The sequence below is a fragment of the Salmo salar genome, chromosome 11 (genome assembly GCF_965601325.2).
Source record: "Salmo salar chromosome 11, fSalSal1, whole genome shotgun sequence".
Taxonomy (NCBI): domain Eukaryota; kingdom Metazoa; phylum Chordata; class Actinopteri; order Salmoniformes; family Salmonidae; genus Salmo; species Salmo salar.
The window spans coordinates 123,525,513-123,540,287 of record NC_138301.1 but is presented as its reverse complement, the minus strand read 5'-3'; the positions used below and the strand labels follow the sequence as shown (position 1 = coordinate 123,540,287).

Below are 14,775 nucleotides of genomic sequence, written 5' to 3'. Positions count from 1 at the left end.
ACATGGTCTGTAACCTGACTCATTATGTCTAGGGGTCCTAGTCCTAGTTACATGGTCTGTAACCTGACTCATTATGTCTAGGGGTCCTAGTTACATGGTCTATAACCTGACTCATTATGTCTAGGGGTGCTAGCTACATGGTCTGTAACCTGACTCATTATGTCTAGGGGTCCTAGCTACATGGTCTGTAACCTGACTCATTATGTCTAGGGGTCCTAGTTACATGGTCTGTAACCTGACTCATTATGTCTAGGGGTCCTAGTCCTAGCTACATGGTCTGTAACCTGACTCATTATGTCTAGGGGTCCTAGTTACATGGTCTGTAACCTGACTCATTATGTCTAGGGGTCCTAGTCCTAGCTACATGGTCTGTAACCTGACTCATTATGTCTAGGGGTCCTAGCTACATGGTCTGTAACCTGACTCATTATGTCTAGGGGTCCTAGTTACATGGTCTGTAACCTGACTCATTATGTCTAGGGGTCCTAGTTACATGGTCTGTAACCTGACTCATTATGTCTAGGGGTCCTAGTTACATGGTCTGTAACCTGACTCATTATGTCTAGGGGTCCTAGTTACATGGTCTGTAACCTGACTCATTATGTCTAGGGGTCCTGGTCCTAGTTACATGGTCTGTAACCTGACTCATTATGTCTAGGGGTCCTAGCTACATGGTCTGTAACCTGACTCATTATGTCTAGGGGTCCTAGTCCTAGTTACATGGTCTGTAACCTGACTCATTATGTCTAGGGGTCCTAGTCCTAGCTACATGGTCTGTAACCTGACTTGATGTGAGTAGTAAGCATGTGTGACCTGGTGTTGACTGCAGGTATTCAGGAACCTTTCATTCGGTTTAGGGCTCCTTCTCTCTTGACGTCTTGGTCGGCCAGCGGATTATTATCTTGTTCAAACTAAAATAAATACTCATTCAAGGGTTTAGTTTTTCTCTTTTTTACATCGTGGAATAGTAGTGAAGACATCAAAACTAGCTGCTTTTCCTTCACTCTGCTGTCCGACTCATCCCAAAACCATCTCAATTGGGTTGAGGTCGGGGTGATTGTGGAGGCCAGGTCATCTGATGCAGCACTCCATCACTCTCCTTCTTGGTAAAATAGCCTTTACACAGCCTGGACGTGTGTTGGGTCATTGTCCTGTTGAAAAACAAATGATAGTCCCACTAAGCCCAAACCAGATGGGATGGCGTATCGCTGCAGAATGCTGTGGTAGCCATGCTGCTTAAGTGTGCCTTGAATTCTAAATATATCACCAACAGTGTCACCAGCAAATCACCCCCACACCATAACACCTCCTCCTCCTCCAAGCTTCATGGTGGGAACCACACATGCGGAGATCATCCATTCACCTACTCTGCATCTCACAAAGACACGGCGGTTGGAACCAAAAATCTCCAATTTGGACTCATTAGACCAAAGGACAGATTTCCACCGGTCTATTGTCCACTGCTCGTGTTTCTTGGCCAAAGCAAGCCTATTCTTCTTATTGGTGTCCTTTAGTAGTGGTTTCCTTGCAGTAATTCAACCATGAAGGCCTGATTCATGCAGTCTCCTCTGAACAGTTGATGTTGAGATGTGTCTGTTGCTTGAATTCTGTGAAGCATTTATTTGGGCTGCAATCTGAGGTGCAATTAACTCTAATGAAGGTATCCTCTGCAGCAGAGGTAATTCTGGGTCTTCCTTTCCTGTGGCGGTCCTCATGAGAGCCAGTTTCATCATAGCACTTAATGGTTTTTGTGACTGCACTTGAAGAAACTTTAAAAGTTCTTGACATTTTCCAGATTAACTGACCTTCATGTCTTAAAGTAATGATGGACTGACATTTCTCTTTGCTTATTTAACCTGTTAGGGCTAGGGGGCAGCATTTGCACGTCTGGATAAATTTTTTTTACCCGATTTAATCTGGTTACTAATCCTACCCAGTAACTAGAATATGCATATACTTATTATATATGGATAGAAAACACTCTAAAGTTTCTAAAACTGTTTGAATGGTGTCTGTGTGTATAACAGAACTCATTTGGCAGGCAAAACCCTGAGACATTTTCTGACAGGAAGTGGATACCTGATGTGTTGTATTGACTTTAAACCTATCCCATTGAAAAACACAGGGGTTTAGGAATATTTTGGCACTTCCTATTGCTTCCACTAGATGTCACCAGCCTTTACAAAGTGTTTTGAGTCTTCTGGAGGGAGATCTGACCGAACAAGAGCCATGGAACGATGATGGCCCATTAGACACCTGGCGCGCGAGTTCATGTTGGGTACCCTCGTTCCAATACGTTATAAAAGAGTATGCATTCGTCCACCTTGAATATTATTCATGTTCTGGTTAAAAAAGGCCCTAATGATTTATGCTATACAACGTTTGACATGTTTGAACGAACGGAAATATATTTTTTCCCCTCGTTCATGACGAGAAGTCCGGCTGGCTTAGATCATGTGCGAACAAGACGGAGATTTTTGGACATAAATGATGAGCTTTTTTGAACAAAACTACATTCGTTATGGACCTGTGATACCTGGAAGTGACATCTGATGAAGAGAATCAAAGGTAATGGATTATTTACATAGTATTTTCGATTTTAGATCTCCCCAACATGACGTCTAGTCTGTATCGCAACGCGTATTTTTCTGGGCGCAGTGCTCAGATTATTGCAAAGTGTGATTTCCCAGTAAGGTTATTTTTAAATCTGGCAAGTTGATTGCGTTCAAGAGATGTAAATCTATAATTCTTTAAATGACAATATAATATTTTACCAATGTTTTCTAATTTTAATTATTTAATTTCTGACGCTGACTTGACTGCCGGTTATTGGAGGGAAACGATTTCCTCAACATCAATGCCATAGTAAAACGCTGTTTTTGTATATAAATATGAACTTGATAGAACTAAAAATGCATGCATTGTCTAACATAATGTCCTAGGAGTGTCATCTGATGGAGATTGTAAAAGGTTAGTGCATCATTTTAGCTGGTTTTATGGTTTTGGTGACCCTGTCTTTGACTTGACAAAACATTACACACAACTCTTGTAAATGTACTGTCCTAACATACTCTAAATTTATGCTTTCGCCGTAAAACCTTTTTGAAATCGTAAAACGTGGTTAGATTAAGGAGATGTTTATCTTTCAAATGGTGTAACATAGTTGTATTTTTGAAAAATTTGAATTTTGACATTTATTTGGATTCAAATTTGCCGCTCTTGAAATGCACCTGCTGTTGATGGAGTGCACCACGGGTGGCACGCTAGCGTCCCACCTAGCCCCAAGAGGTTAAGCTGTTCTTGCCATAATTTGGATTTGGTCTTTTACCAAATAGGGTTGTCTTCTGTATACCACCCTTACCTTGTCACAACACAACTGATTGGCTCAAACGCATCAAGAAGGAAAGAAATTCCATAAATTAACTTTTAAGAAGGCACACCTGTTTATTGAAATGCATTCCAGGTAAAGCTGGTTGAGAGAATGCTAAGAGTGTGCAAAGCTGTCATCAAAGAGGCAAAGGGTGGCTATTTGAAGAATCTCAAATATAAAATATATTTAGATTTATTTAACACTTTTTTGGTCACTAAATGATTACATATGTGCTATTTTATAGTTCTGATGTCTTCACTATTATTCAACAATGTAGAAAATAATATATATATTTTTTTTTAAACCTTGAATGAGTAGGTGTTCTAAAACTTTTTAACATTAGTGTTTAATACACAAAGAAAACTTACAGAGATTATGCAACAGGCCCCAAACGAAAGATTCCAAAAACCCCCCAAAAAATCACCAGGCGCTTTGATCGGCTGTACCTGATGCCATTATCACGGCTTGGCAGCACAGCACATAGACTCAGTTGACGCTGCCACCTAGGGGATGGAGGGTGGAAGTGTTTTCTATGTACAGTGTGTTTGTCTGATCACAACACTAACCACTCCATACTATAACATATTACTGTATATAATGTTTCTGTTGCATTTAGATGCACTATTGTAAGTGTTTGTTCCACTGGATATCATAAGGTGAATCTACCAATTTGTAAGTTGCTCTGGATAAGAGCGTCTGCTAAATGACTTAAATGTAAATGTAAATGTTGTGAATGTCTCTCGTCTATAGGTAACTATGGTGAGAGTGGTATGGAAGCCTTTAAGGAACTGGCAGCTGGAGAAGGGATCTGTATAGCTCATTCGGATAAGATCTACAGCAACGCAGGGGAGCAGAACTTTGACAAGCTGCTGGAGAAGCTGAGAGGACACCTGCCCAAGGCTCGGGTGGTGGCGTGCTTCTGCGAGGGCATGACTGTACGGGGCATACTGATGGCAATGAGACGGAAACACCTAGTAGGGGAGTTCCTACTAGTGGGGAGGTGAGTGGAGAGTGGAGAGAGATGCACACACACACGCACGCACGCACGCACGCACGCACGCACGCACGCACGCACGCACACACACACACACACACACACACACACACACACACACACACACACACACACACACACACAGACACACACACACACACAGACACACACACACAGACACACAGACACACACACACACACACACACACACACACACACACACACACACACACACACACACACACACACACACACACACACCGTAAGGCCCAATGTTTCCTGTTTGTTTGTTTGTTGTACTGTTTGTTTACTGTTTAACGTGAATCTGGGTTCTCCCACCTCTTTCTGTTCCTGCTCTCCTGACTCTCTGTAAAATAAGAATTAAATATAAATAACATACCCTAATCAGCTGGCTGCGGTGTGTGTGTGTGTGTGTGTGTGTGTGTGTGTGTGTGTGTGTGTGTGTGTGTGTGTGTGTGTGTGTGTGTGTGTGTGTGTGTCTGTGTGTCTGTGTGTGTGTGTGTGTGTGTGTGTGTGTGTGTGTGTGTGTGTGTGTGTGTGTGTGTGTGTGTGTGTGTGTGTGTGTGTGTGTGTCTGTGTGTGTGTGTCTGTGTGTGTCTGTGTCTGTGTCTGTGTCTGTGTCTGTGTCTGTGTCTGTGTCTGTGTCTGTGTCTGTGTGTCTGTGTCTGTGTCTGTGTGTGTCTGTGTGTGTCTGTGTGTGTCTGTGTGTGTGTGTGTGTGTGTGTGTGTCTGTGTGTGTGTGTGTGTCATCTTGTTTTTACACCATCATCTATTTACATCTCCAGTTGCATCGCAGAGGCTGTTTCCATGGTTACTGGCATTGGCCTCATCTTCATCATCGTCACCATCATCATCACCACCCTGTCATCCGCCCTTGACGCTGAGATACAACTTCTCTCACCAGGTAACTCACACTGCTTTTAATTCATAGGGACTTCGTATGGGACGACATACACCGTCATAACAAGGACATAACAGACGACATAAACCGTCATAACAAGGACATAACAGATGACATAAACCGTCATAACAAGGACATAACAGATGACATAAACCGTCATAACAAGGACATAACAGATGACATAAACCGTCATGACAAGGACATAACAGATGACATAAACCGTCATAACAAGGACATAACAGAGGACATAAACCGTCATAACAAGGACATAACAGATGACATAAACCGTCATAACAAGGACATAACAGAGGACATAAACCGTCATGACAAGGACATAACAGATGACATAAACCGTCATGACAAGGACATAACAGATGACATAAACCGTCATAACAAGGACATAACAGATGACATAAACCGTCATGACAAGGACATAACAGATGTCATAACAAGGACATAACAGATGACATAAACCGTCATGACAGCTGACAATTTCACAACACTGTTTAAATCAGCAGATGCAGGGATGTCATTCCAGTACAGCGTTCCTCTTGTTATGTCATGATAGTGACCCAGCTGTGTTTCCCCTATCACGGAGGCTTCCAGTACAGCGTTCCTCTTGTTATGTCATGATAGTGACCCAGCTGTGTATCCCCTATCACGGAGGCTTCCAGTACAGCGTTCCTCTTGTCTAGCCTTCTGAAGATGAGTCGTGGTCGCTCTCTTTTCGAAAAGACAGAAGCAGTGGATAGATAATGATGGTTTTCATACAGGATTATGAATCTATCCCTGATCCATTCATACAGGATTATTAATCCATCACGAGTCCATTCATACAGGATTATTAATCTATCCCTGATCCATTCATACAGGATTATTAATCCATCTCTGATCCATTCATACAGGATTATTAATCCATCCCAGATCCATTCATACAGGATTATTAATCCATCCCAGATCCGTTCATACAGGATTATTAATCCATCTCTGATCCATTCATACAGGATTATTAATCCATTCATACAGGATTATTAATCCATTCATACAGGATTATTAATCCATTCATATAGGATTATTAATCCATCACGAGTCCATTCATATAGGATTATTAATCCATCACGAGTCCATTCATACAGGATTATTAATCCATCCCAGATCCATTCATACAGGATTATTAATCCATCACGAGTCCATTCATACAGGATTATTAATCCATCCCAGATCCATTCATACAGGATTATTAATCCACCCCTGATTCATTCATACAGGATTATAAATCCATCTCTGATACATTTATACAGGATTATTAATCCATCTCTGATATATTTATACAGGATTATTAATCCATCTTTGATCCATTCATACAGGATTATTAATCCATCTTTGATCCATTCATACAGGATTATTAATCCATCCCAGATCCGTTCATACAGGATTATTAATCCATCTCTGATATATTTATACAGGATTATTAGTCCATTCATACAGGATTCTTAATCCATCTCTGATATATTCATACAGGATTATAAATCCATCCCAGATCCATTCCTAAAAATATCACCTTCTCTAAGATTACAAATTCTCTAATAGCTGGAAAAATAGCTTTTCATGAATTCTACCTCCAGGCCATTACAAATTACACACCGCTATTCATAGAACTATTTAGTTAGAAAGAGAGTGGAGAGCAGCGAGAGAGGGAGGGAGGGAGGGAGGGAGAGAGAAGGGGGGAGAGGAGATGGATGGAGGAAGAGAAATTGAGAGTGAGGGGAACTGAGAGAAAGAGAGAGAGAGAGAGAGAGAGAGAGAGACAGAGACAGAGAGACAGAGACAGAGACAGAGAGAGACAGAGACAGAGACAGAGACAGAGAGAGAGAGAGAGAGAGAAAGAGAGAGAGACAGAGAGAGAGAGAGACAGAGACAGAGACAGAGACAGAGACAGAGAGAGAGAGAGAGAGAGAGATTTCTCCATTTATAAAATTTTTTTGGTTGAAATCGTCTCCTCCTCCAGAAGGTGTTTATTTTAAGGTTGTGATTCCTTCCTCACCGGTCCACTTCTATCCCCAGCGCTCTAATAACGGCTAGTCTCATTACTAACATACAGAGCCTGCCTGTCAATCAAACCTGATGAAACTGAACGTAGCAATGCCCTTGGACTACATACATAATTATATTACACTGCACTGTGCATTAGCAGTGCATTTCTAGAAACACTTTATTTAAGGAAGTGTTGAATATTTAAATGAAAGCATCTATTTATGAAAATGGTGTCAGGGTCTCAGTGTTCTGATGTTGCTACTGGGGAGTGGGACTAAAGGGCTCCATTCTGGCTCAGTTTCACCCAGAATGAATGCTTTACAATGGCTGGGCTGGAAACAGCAGTGTAATGGAGCCCAGTGGAGTCCAGTGTTAGTCAATCCAGGTAAACATTCTAGCTGAGTCAAAGCTCCATTAGTCTCTTAGCCAATGGGATAACAGAGGAGATCTGGGTCTGTCTGTCTGTCTGTCTGTCTGTCTGTCTGTCTGTCTGTCTGTCTGTCTGTCTGTCTGTCTGTCTGTCTGTCTGTCTGTCTGTCTGTCTGTCTGTCTGTCTGTCTGTCTGTCTGTGTGCGTGCGTGCGTGTGTGTGTGTGTGAATAGCAGCAAGAAGTGTAATAGAGTATAATGAGATATCCAGAGGTACAGACAGACAGACAGACAGACAGACACATTATTAAGTTCACCTGAGCTAGCATTCTGTACATTATTAAGTTCACCTGAGCTAGCATTCTGTACATTATTAAGGGAGCCTGAGCTAGCATGCTGTACATTATTAAGGGAGCCTGAGCTAGCATGCTGTACATTATTAAGGGAGCCTGAGCTAGCATGCTGTACATTATTAAGGGAGCCTGAGCTAGCATTCGGCACATTATTAAGGGACCCTGAGCTAGCAGGCTGTACATTATTAAGGGAGCCTGAGCTAGCATTCGGCACATTATTAAGGGAGCCTGAGCTAGCATGCTGTACATTATTAAGGGAGCCTGAGCTAGCATGCTGTACATTATTAAGGGAGCCTGAGCTAGCACGCTGTACATTATTAAGGGAGCCTGAGCTAGCATGCTGTACATTATTAAGGGAGCCTGAGCTAGCATGCTGTACATTATTAAGGGAGCCTGAGCTAGCATTCTGTACATTATTAAGGGAGCCTGAGCTAGCATGCTGTACATTATTAAGGGAGCCTGAGCTAGCATGCTGTACATTATTAAGGGAGCCTGAGCTAGCATGCTGTACATTATTAAGGGAGCCTGAGCTAGCATTCGGCACATTATTAAGGGACCCTGAGCTAGCAGGCTGTACATTATTAAGGGAGCCTGAGCTAGCATTCGGCACATTATTAAGGGAGCCTGAGCTAGCATGCTGTACATTATTAAGGGAGCCTGAGCTAGCATGCTGTACATTATTAAGGGAGCCTGAGCTAGCACGCTGTACATTATTAAGGGAGCCTGAGCTAGCACGCTGTACATTATTAAGGGAGCCTGAGCTAGCACGCTGTACATTATTAAGGGAGCCTGAGCTAGCATGCTGTACATTAATAAGGGAGCCTGAGCTAGCATGCTGTACATTATTAAGGGAGCCTGAGCTAGCACGCTGTACATTATTAAGGGAGCCTGAGCTAGCACGCTGTACATTATTAAGGGAGCCTGAGCTAGCATGCTGTACATTAATAAGGGAGCCTTAGCTAGCATGCTGTACATTATTAAGGGAGCCTGAGCTAGCACGCTGTACATTATTAAGGGAGCCTGAGCTAGCATGCTGTACATTATTAAGGGAGCCTGAGCTAGCACGCTGAAGAAACGCTTGAGTAAATAAGGGATACAATGTACAGTATATTGAAAGCAGTGGTGGAATTAACATCCCATCATGCTTAGGGTCATGTATAAATATGCTGGCCGGGCCCAGTTGCCCATAACATTTGTTTACCATGGCTAGAAGAAGAGATCTCAGTGATTTTGAAAGAAAGGGGGTTATTGTTGGGGCACGTTTAGCAGGAGCTTCAGTGATGAAGACTGCTCAACTTGCTGATGTTTCACCATATGCCATGGCCGTCTCAGTCACCAGATCTCAACCCAATTGAACTCTTATGGGAGATTCTGGAGTGACGCCTGAGACAGCGTTTTCCACCACCATCAACAAAAACACAAAATGGTTGAATTTCGATGGTGGAAGAATAGTGTCGCATTCCTCCAATAGAGTTCCAGACACTTGTAGAATCTATGCCAAGGATCGTTGAAGCTGTTCTGGTGGTGGCCCAATGCCCCCATTAAGACACTATGTTGGTGTTTCCTTTATTCTGGCAGTTACCTGGTGGTTGGTAGCCCAACGCCCCCCATTAAGACACCATGTTGGTGTTTCCTTTATTCTGGCAGTTACCTGGTGGTTGGTGGTGGCCCAACGCCCCCATTAAGATACTATGTTGGTGTTTCCTTTATTCTGGCAGTTACCTGGTGGTTGGTAGCCCAACGCCCCCCATTAAGACACCATGTTGGTGTTTCCTTTATTCTGGCAGTTACCTGGTGGTTGGTGGTGGCCCAACGCCCCCATTAAGACACTATGTTGGTGTTTCCTTTATTCTGGCAGTTACCTGGTGGTTGGTTGCCCAACGCCCCCCATTAAGACACCATGTTGGTGTTTCCTTTATTCTGGCAGTTACCTGGTGGTTGGTGGTGGCCCAACGCCCCCATTAAGACACTATGTTGGTGTTTCCTTTATTCTGGCAGTTACCTGGTGGTTGGTGGCGGCCCAACGCCCCCATTAAAACACTATGTTGGTGTTTCCTTTATTCTGGCAGTTACCTGGTGGTTGGTGGCGGCCCAACGCCCCCATTAAGACACTATGTTGGTGTTTCCTTTATTCTGGCAGTTATTATCTTAATTTACCCTCCTGAGGTCTAATGCCCCATCGCTGGGTTGCTACTGAGTTAACATATGGAATTGTTTTGCGATGGTCATACCAATGATTATTCAGCCATTTGATTTGGAATTTTAGGACACCTGTATGTTTTGATGAAACATTGATTTTGGCCGTACTGCAATTAGCCTGTGGAAACGCATTGAATAGCATACAGTATGTATAAAGTTGGAAGTTTACATACACTTAGGTTGGAGTCATTAAAACTCGTTTTTCAACCACTCCACTAATTTCTTGTTAAAAAACTATAGTTTTGGCAAATCGGTTAGGACATCTACTTTGTGTATGACACAAGTAATTTTTCCAACAATTGTTTACAGACAGATTATTTCACTTATAATTCACTGTATCACAATTCCAGTGGGTCAGAAGTTTACATACACTAAGTTGACTGTGCCTTTAAACAGCTTGGAAAATTCTAGAAAATGTCATGGCTTTAGAAGCTTCTGATAGGCGAATTGACATCATTTGAGTCAATTGGAGGTGTACCTGTGGATGTATTTCAAGGCCTACCTTCAAACTCAGTGCCTCTTCGCTTGACATCATGGGAAAATCAAAAGAAATCAGCCAAGACCTCAGGAAAAAAAAAATTGTAGACCTCCACAAGTCTGGTTCAACCTTGGGAGCAATTTCCCAACACCTGAAGGTGCCACGTTCATCTGTACAAACAATAGTACGCAAGTATAAACACCATGGGACCACGCAGCCGTCATACCGCTCAGGAAGGAGGAGACTGATATTCGGGACGTCCCCTGGTCTGAAAAACACTGCCGTAGCTCAGCCACCCTCCACCAGCCGATGTGGAAGGCCGACATCGGCGAATGCATTGGTTTGAAACTAACCAATTAGATTTCCGCAGGGGGGGGGGCGTAGACTTAAAAATCTTTGGCGGTCAAGGTTCATAACAATGGAGTGGCTTAATGGGGAAATCCCATGAAGAATACAGTAGTTCTGATCTGAATCAGTTCTCTCTACTGTTCTATACAGTTCTGTAGGGGATTTAGGTGTGTGTGTGTGTGTGTGTGTGTGTGTGTGTGTGTGTGTGTGTGTGTGTGTGTGTGTGTGTGTGTGTGTGTGTGTGTGTGTGTGTGTGTGTGTGTGTGTTCAGTAGGTGGTTGTCTTGCCCTGCCAGGTCAGTTCAGTAGGTGGGTACCTAGCCCTGCCAGGTCAGTGTGTGTTCAGTAGGTGGTTGTCTAGCCCTGCCAGGTCAGTTCAGTAGGTGGTTGTCTTGCCCTGCCAGGTCAGTGTGTGTTCAGTAGGTGGTTGTCTTGCCCTGCCAGGTCAGTGTGTGTGTTCAGTAGGTGGTTGTCTTGCCCTGCCAGGTCAGTGTGTGTTCAGTAGGTGGTTGTCTAGCCCTGCCAGGTCAGTTCAGTAGGTGGTTGTCTTGCCCTGCCAGGTCAGTGTGTGTTCAGTAGGTGGTTGTCTAGCCCTGCCAGGTCAGTGTGTTCAGTAGGTGGTTGTCTTGCCCTGCCAGGTCAGTTCAGTAGGTGGTTGTCTAGCCCTGCCAGGTCAGTGTGTTCAGTAGGTGGTTGTCTAGCCCTGCCAGGTCAGTGTGTGTTCAGTAGGTGGTTGTCTAGCCCTGCCAGGTCAGTGTGTGTTCAGTAGGTGGTTGTCTAGCCCTGCCAGGTCAGTGTGTGTTCAGTAGGTGGTTGTCTTGCCCTGCCAGGTCAGTGTGTGTTCAGTAGGTGGTTGTCTTGCCCTGCCAGGTCAGTGTGTGTTCAGTAGGTGGTTGTCTTGCCCTGCCAGGTCAGTGTGTTCAGTAGGTGGTTGACTTGCCCTGCCAGGTCAGTGTGTGTTCAGTAGGTGGTTGTCTTGCCCTGCCAGGTCAGTGTGTGTTCAGTAGGTGGTTGTCTAGCCCTGCCAGGTCAGTGTGTTCAGTAGGTGGTTGTCTTGCCCTGCCAGGTCAGTGTGTGTTCAGTAGGTGGGTACCTAGCCCTGCCAGGTCAGTGTGTGTTCAGTAGGTGGTTGTCTTGCCCTGCCAGGTCAGTGTGTGTTCAGTAGGTGGTTGTCTTGCCCTGCCAGGTCAGTGTGTGTTCAGTAGGTGGTTGTCTAGCCCTGCCAGGTCAGTGTGTGTTCAGTAGGTGGTTGTCTAGCCCTGCCAGGTCAGTGTGTTCAGTAGGTGGTTGTCTTGCCCTGCCAGGTCAGTGTGTTCAGTAGGTGGTTGTCTTGCCCTGCCAGGTCAGTGTGTGTTCAGTAGGTGGGTACCTAGCCCTGCCAGGTCAGTGTGTGTTCAGTAGGTGGTTGTCTTGCCCTGCCAGGTCAGTGTGTTCAGTAGGTGGTTGTCTTGCCCTGCCAGGTCAGTCTGTGTTTCCATCTCCATCTCTATTTCTGGGTCCGGAGTGATTCAACCTTTCCTCTCCTCTTCTCTGCTTTTCTTAGCCATCCCTCATTTTCCATCCCTTTATCTCTGTGTCTCCGCTCCCTCCATCTCTCCCTCTCATCCCTCCATCTCTCCCTCCATCTCTCCCTCCTTCCCTCCATCTCTCCCTCCATCTCTCCCTCCTTTCCTCCATCTCTCCCTCCTTTCCTCCATCTCTCCCTCCATCTCTCCCTCCTTCCCTCCATCTCTCCCTCCATCTCTCCCTCCATCTCTCCCTCCATCTCTCCCTCCTTTCCTCCATCTCTCCCTCCATCTCTCCCTCCTTCCCTCGATCTCTCCTTTTCCATCTCTCCTTTTCCATCCCTCCTTTTCCATCCCTCCTTTTCCATCCCTCCTTTTCCATCCCTCCTTTTCCATCCCTCCTTTTCCAACCCTCCTTTTCCATCCCTCCTTTTCTATCCCTCTCCTTCCCTCCATCCCTCCATCTCTCCCTCTCCGTCTAGGGAGCAGAACAGAGACCACCTACACCTCCAGTTGAACTCCTCTCCTCTCCTCTCCTCTCCTCTCCTCTCCTCTCCTCTCCTCTCCTCTCCTCTCCTCTCCTCTCCTCTCCTCTCCTCTCCTCTCCTCTCCTCTCCTCTCCTCTCCTCCACCCAGGGAACAGAACAGAGGCCACCCACTCTTCTAGTTGTATAACTGATATAGTACACGACCGCTGCTACTGGGTTTACCTAAGGTTTCATACTGATAAAGCTGGGAAGATACAGAGGGAGAGAGAAGGGTGTGTGGGTGTGTGTGGGGGGGGGGGGGTTGCTGCTCTCCCTCCACATCTCTCCATCTCTTCTCTCTCTCTTCTTTTCATAGCTATCCCTTTCTTTCTGTCCCTCTCTCTCTTTCTCTCCACTCCATCCCTCCCTCTCATCCCTCCCTCTCATTCCTCCCTCTCCATTCTTCTATCTACTTTATGAATGTTATGAACGCTTCTCCTCTCCTCCTCTCCTCTCCTCTCCTCTCCTCTCCTCTCCTCTCCTCTCCTCTCCTCTCCTCTCCTCTCCTCCACCCAGGGAACAGAACAGAGGCCACCCACTCTTCTAGTTGTATAACTGATATAGTACACGACCGCTGCTACTGGGTTTACCTAAGGTTTCATACTGATAAAGCTGGGAAGATACAGGGAGAGAGGTGTGTGTGTGTGTGTGTGTGTGTGTGTGTGTGTGTGTGTGTGTGTGTGTGTGTGTGTGTAACAAGATCTTACGGTTTTACCAGTTTTCTTCAAACGTGAAATTTCGAAGTTGCTCCAAACTAAAACATTATGTTTAGACTCTCATTCTGTGGTTGAGGTAAAGATTAACGTTTGGGACAGGATTAAAACATTAAGTTTAGACTCTCATTCTGAATGGTTTTGTAAGAGGTTGTGTATTTATTTTCTTAGTCAACCTTGTGTTCTGTTTCTTTGTGTTCTAGAACGTAGCCCTGTTTCTTTGTGTTCTAGAACGTAGCCCTGTTTCTTTTGTAGCCCTGTTTCTTTGTGTTCTAGAACGTAGCCCTGTTTCTTTGTGTTCTAGAACGTAGCCCTGTTTCTTTGTGTTCTGGAACGTAGCCCTGTTTCTTTGTGTTCTGGAACGTAGCCCTGTTTCTTTGTGTCCTGGAACGTAGCCCTGTTTCTTTGTGTTCTGGAACGTAGCCCTGTTTCTTTGTGTTCTAGAACGTAGCCCTGTTTCTTTGTGTTCTAGAACGTAGCCCCGTTTCTTTGTGTTCTAGAACGTAGCCCTGTTTCTTTGTGTTCTAGAACGTAGCCCTGTTTCTAAGTGTTCTGGAACGTAGCCCTGTTTCTTTGTGTTCTGGAACTTAGCCCTGTTTCTTTGTGTTCTAGAACGTAGCCCTGTTTCTTTGTGTTCTAGAACGTAGCCCTGTTTCTTTGTGTTCTAGAACGTAGCCCTGTTTCTTTGTGTTCTGGAACGTAGCCCTGTTTCTTTGTGTTCTAGAACGGAGCCCTGTTTCTTTGTGTTCTAGAACGTAGCCCTGTTTCTTTGTGTTCTGGAACGTAGCCCTGTTTCTTTGTGTTCTAGAACGTGGCCCTGTTTCTTTGTGTTCTGGAACGTAGCCCTGTTTCTTTGTGTTCTAGAACATAGCCCTGTTTCTTTGTGTTCTAGAACGTAGCCCTGTTTCTTTGTGTTCTGGAACGTAGCCCTGTTTCTTTGTATTCTAGAACGTAGCCCTGTTTCT

At 44.5% G+C, this 14,775-nt stretch overlaps 1 protein-coding gene across 1 annotated transcript in view; it reads left to right on the top strand.

Annotated features, from left to right (window-relative positions):
• Positions 1-14,775, top strand: part of LOC106592356 (metabotropic glutamate receptor 5) — a 123,236-nt gene that overhangs the window by 41,891 nt on the left and 66,570 nt on the right. The window contains exon 5 of the mRNA XM_045690269.2: positions 4,121-4,370. Coding sequence (XP_045546225.2) covers positions 4,121-4,370 — 250 coding nt within the window. The remainder of the gene's footprint in view (positions 1-4,120; positions 4,371-14,775) is intronic.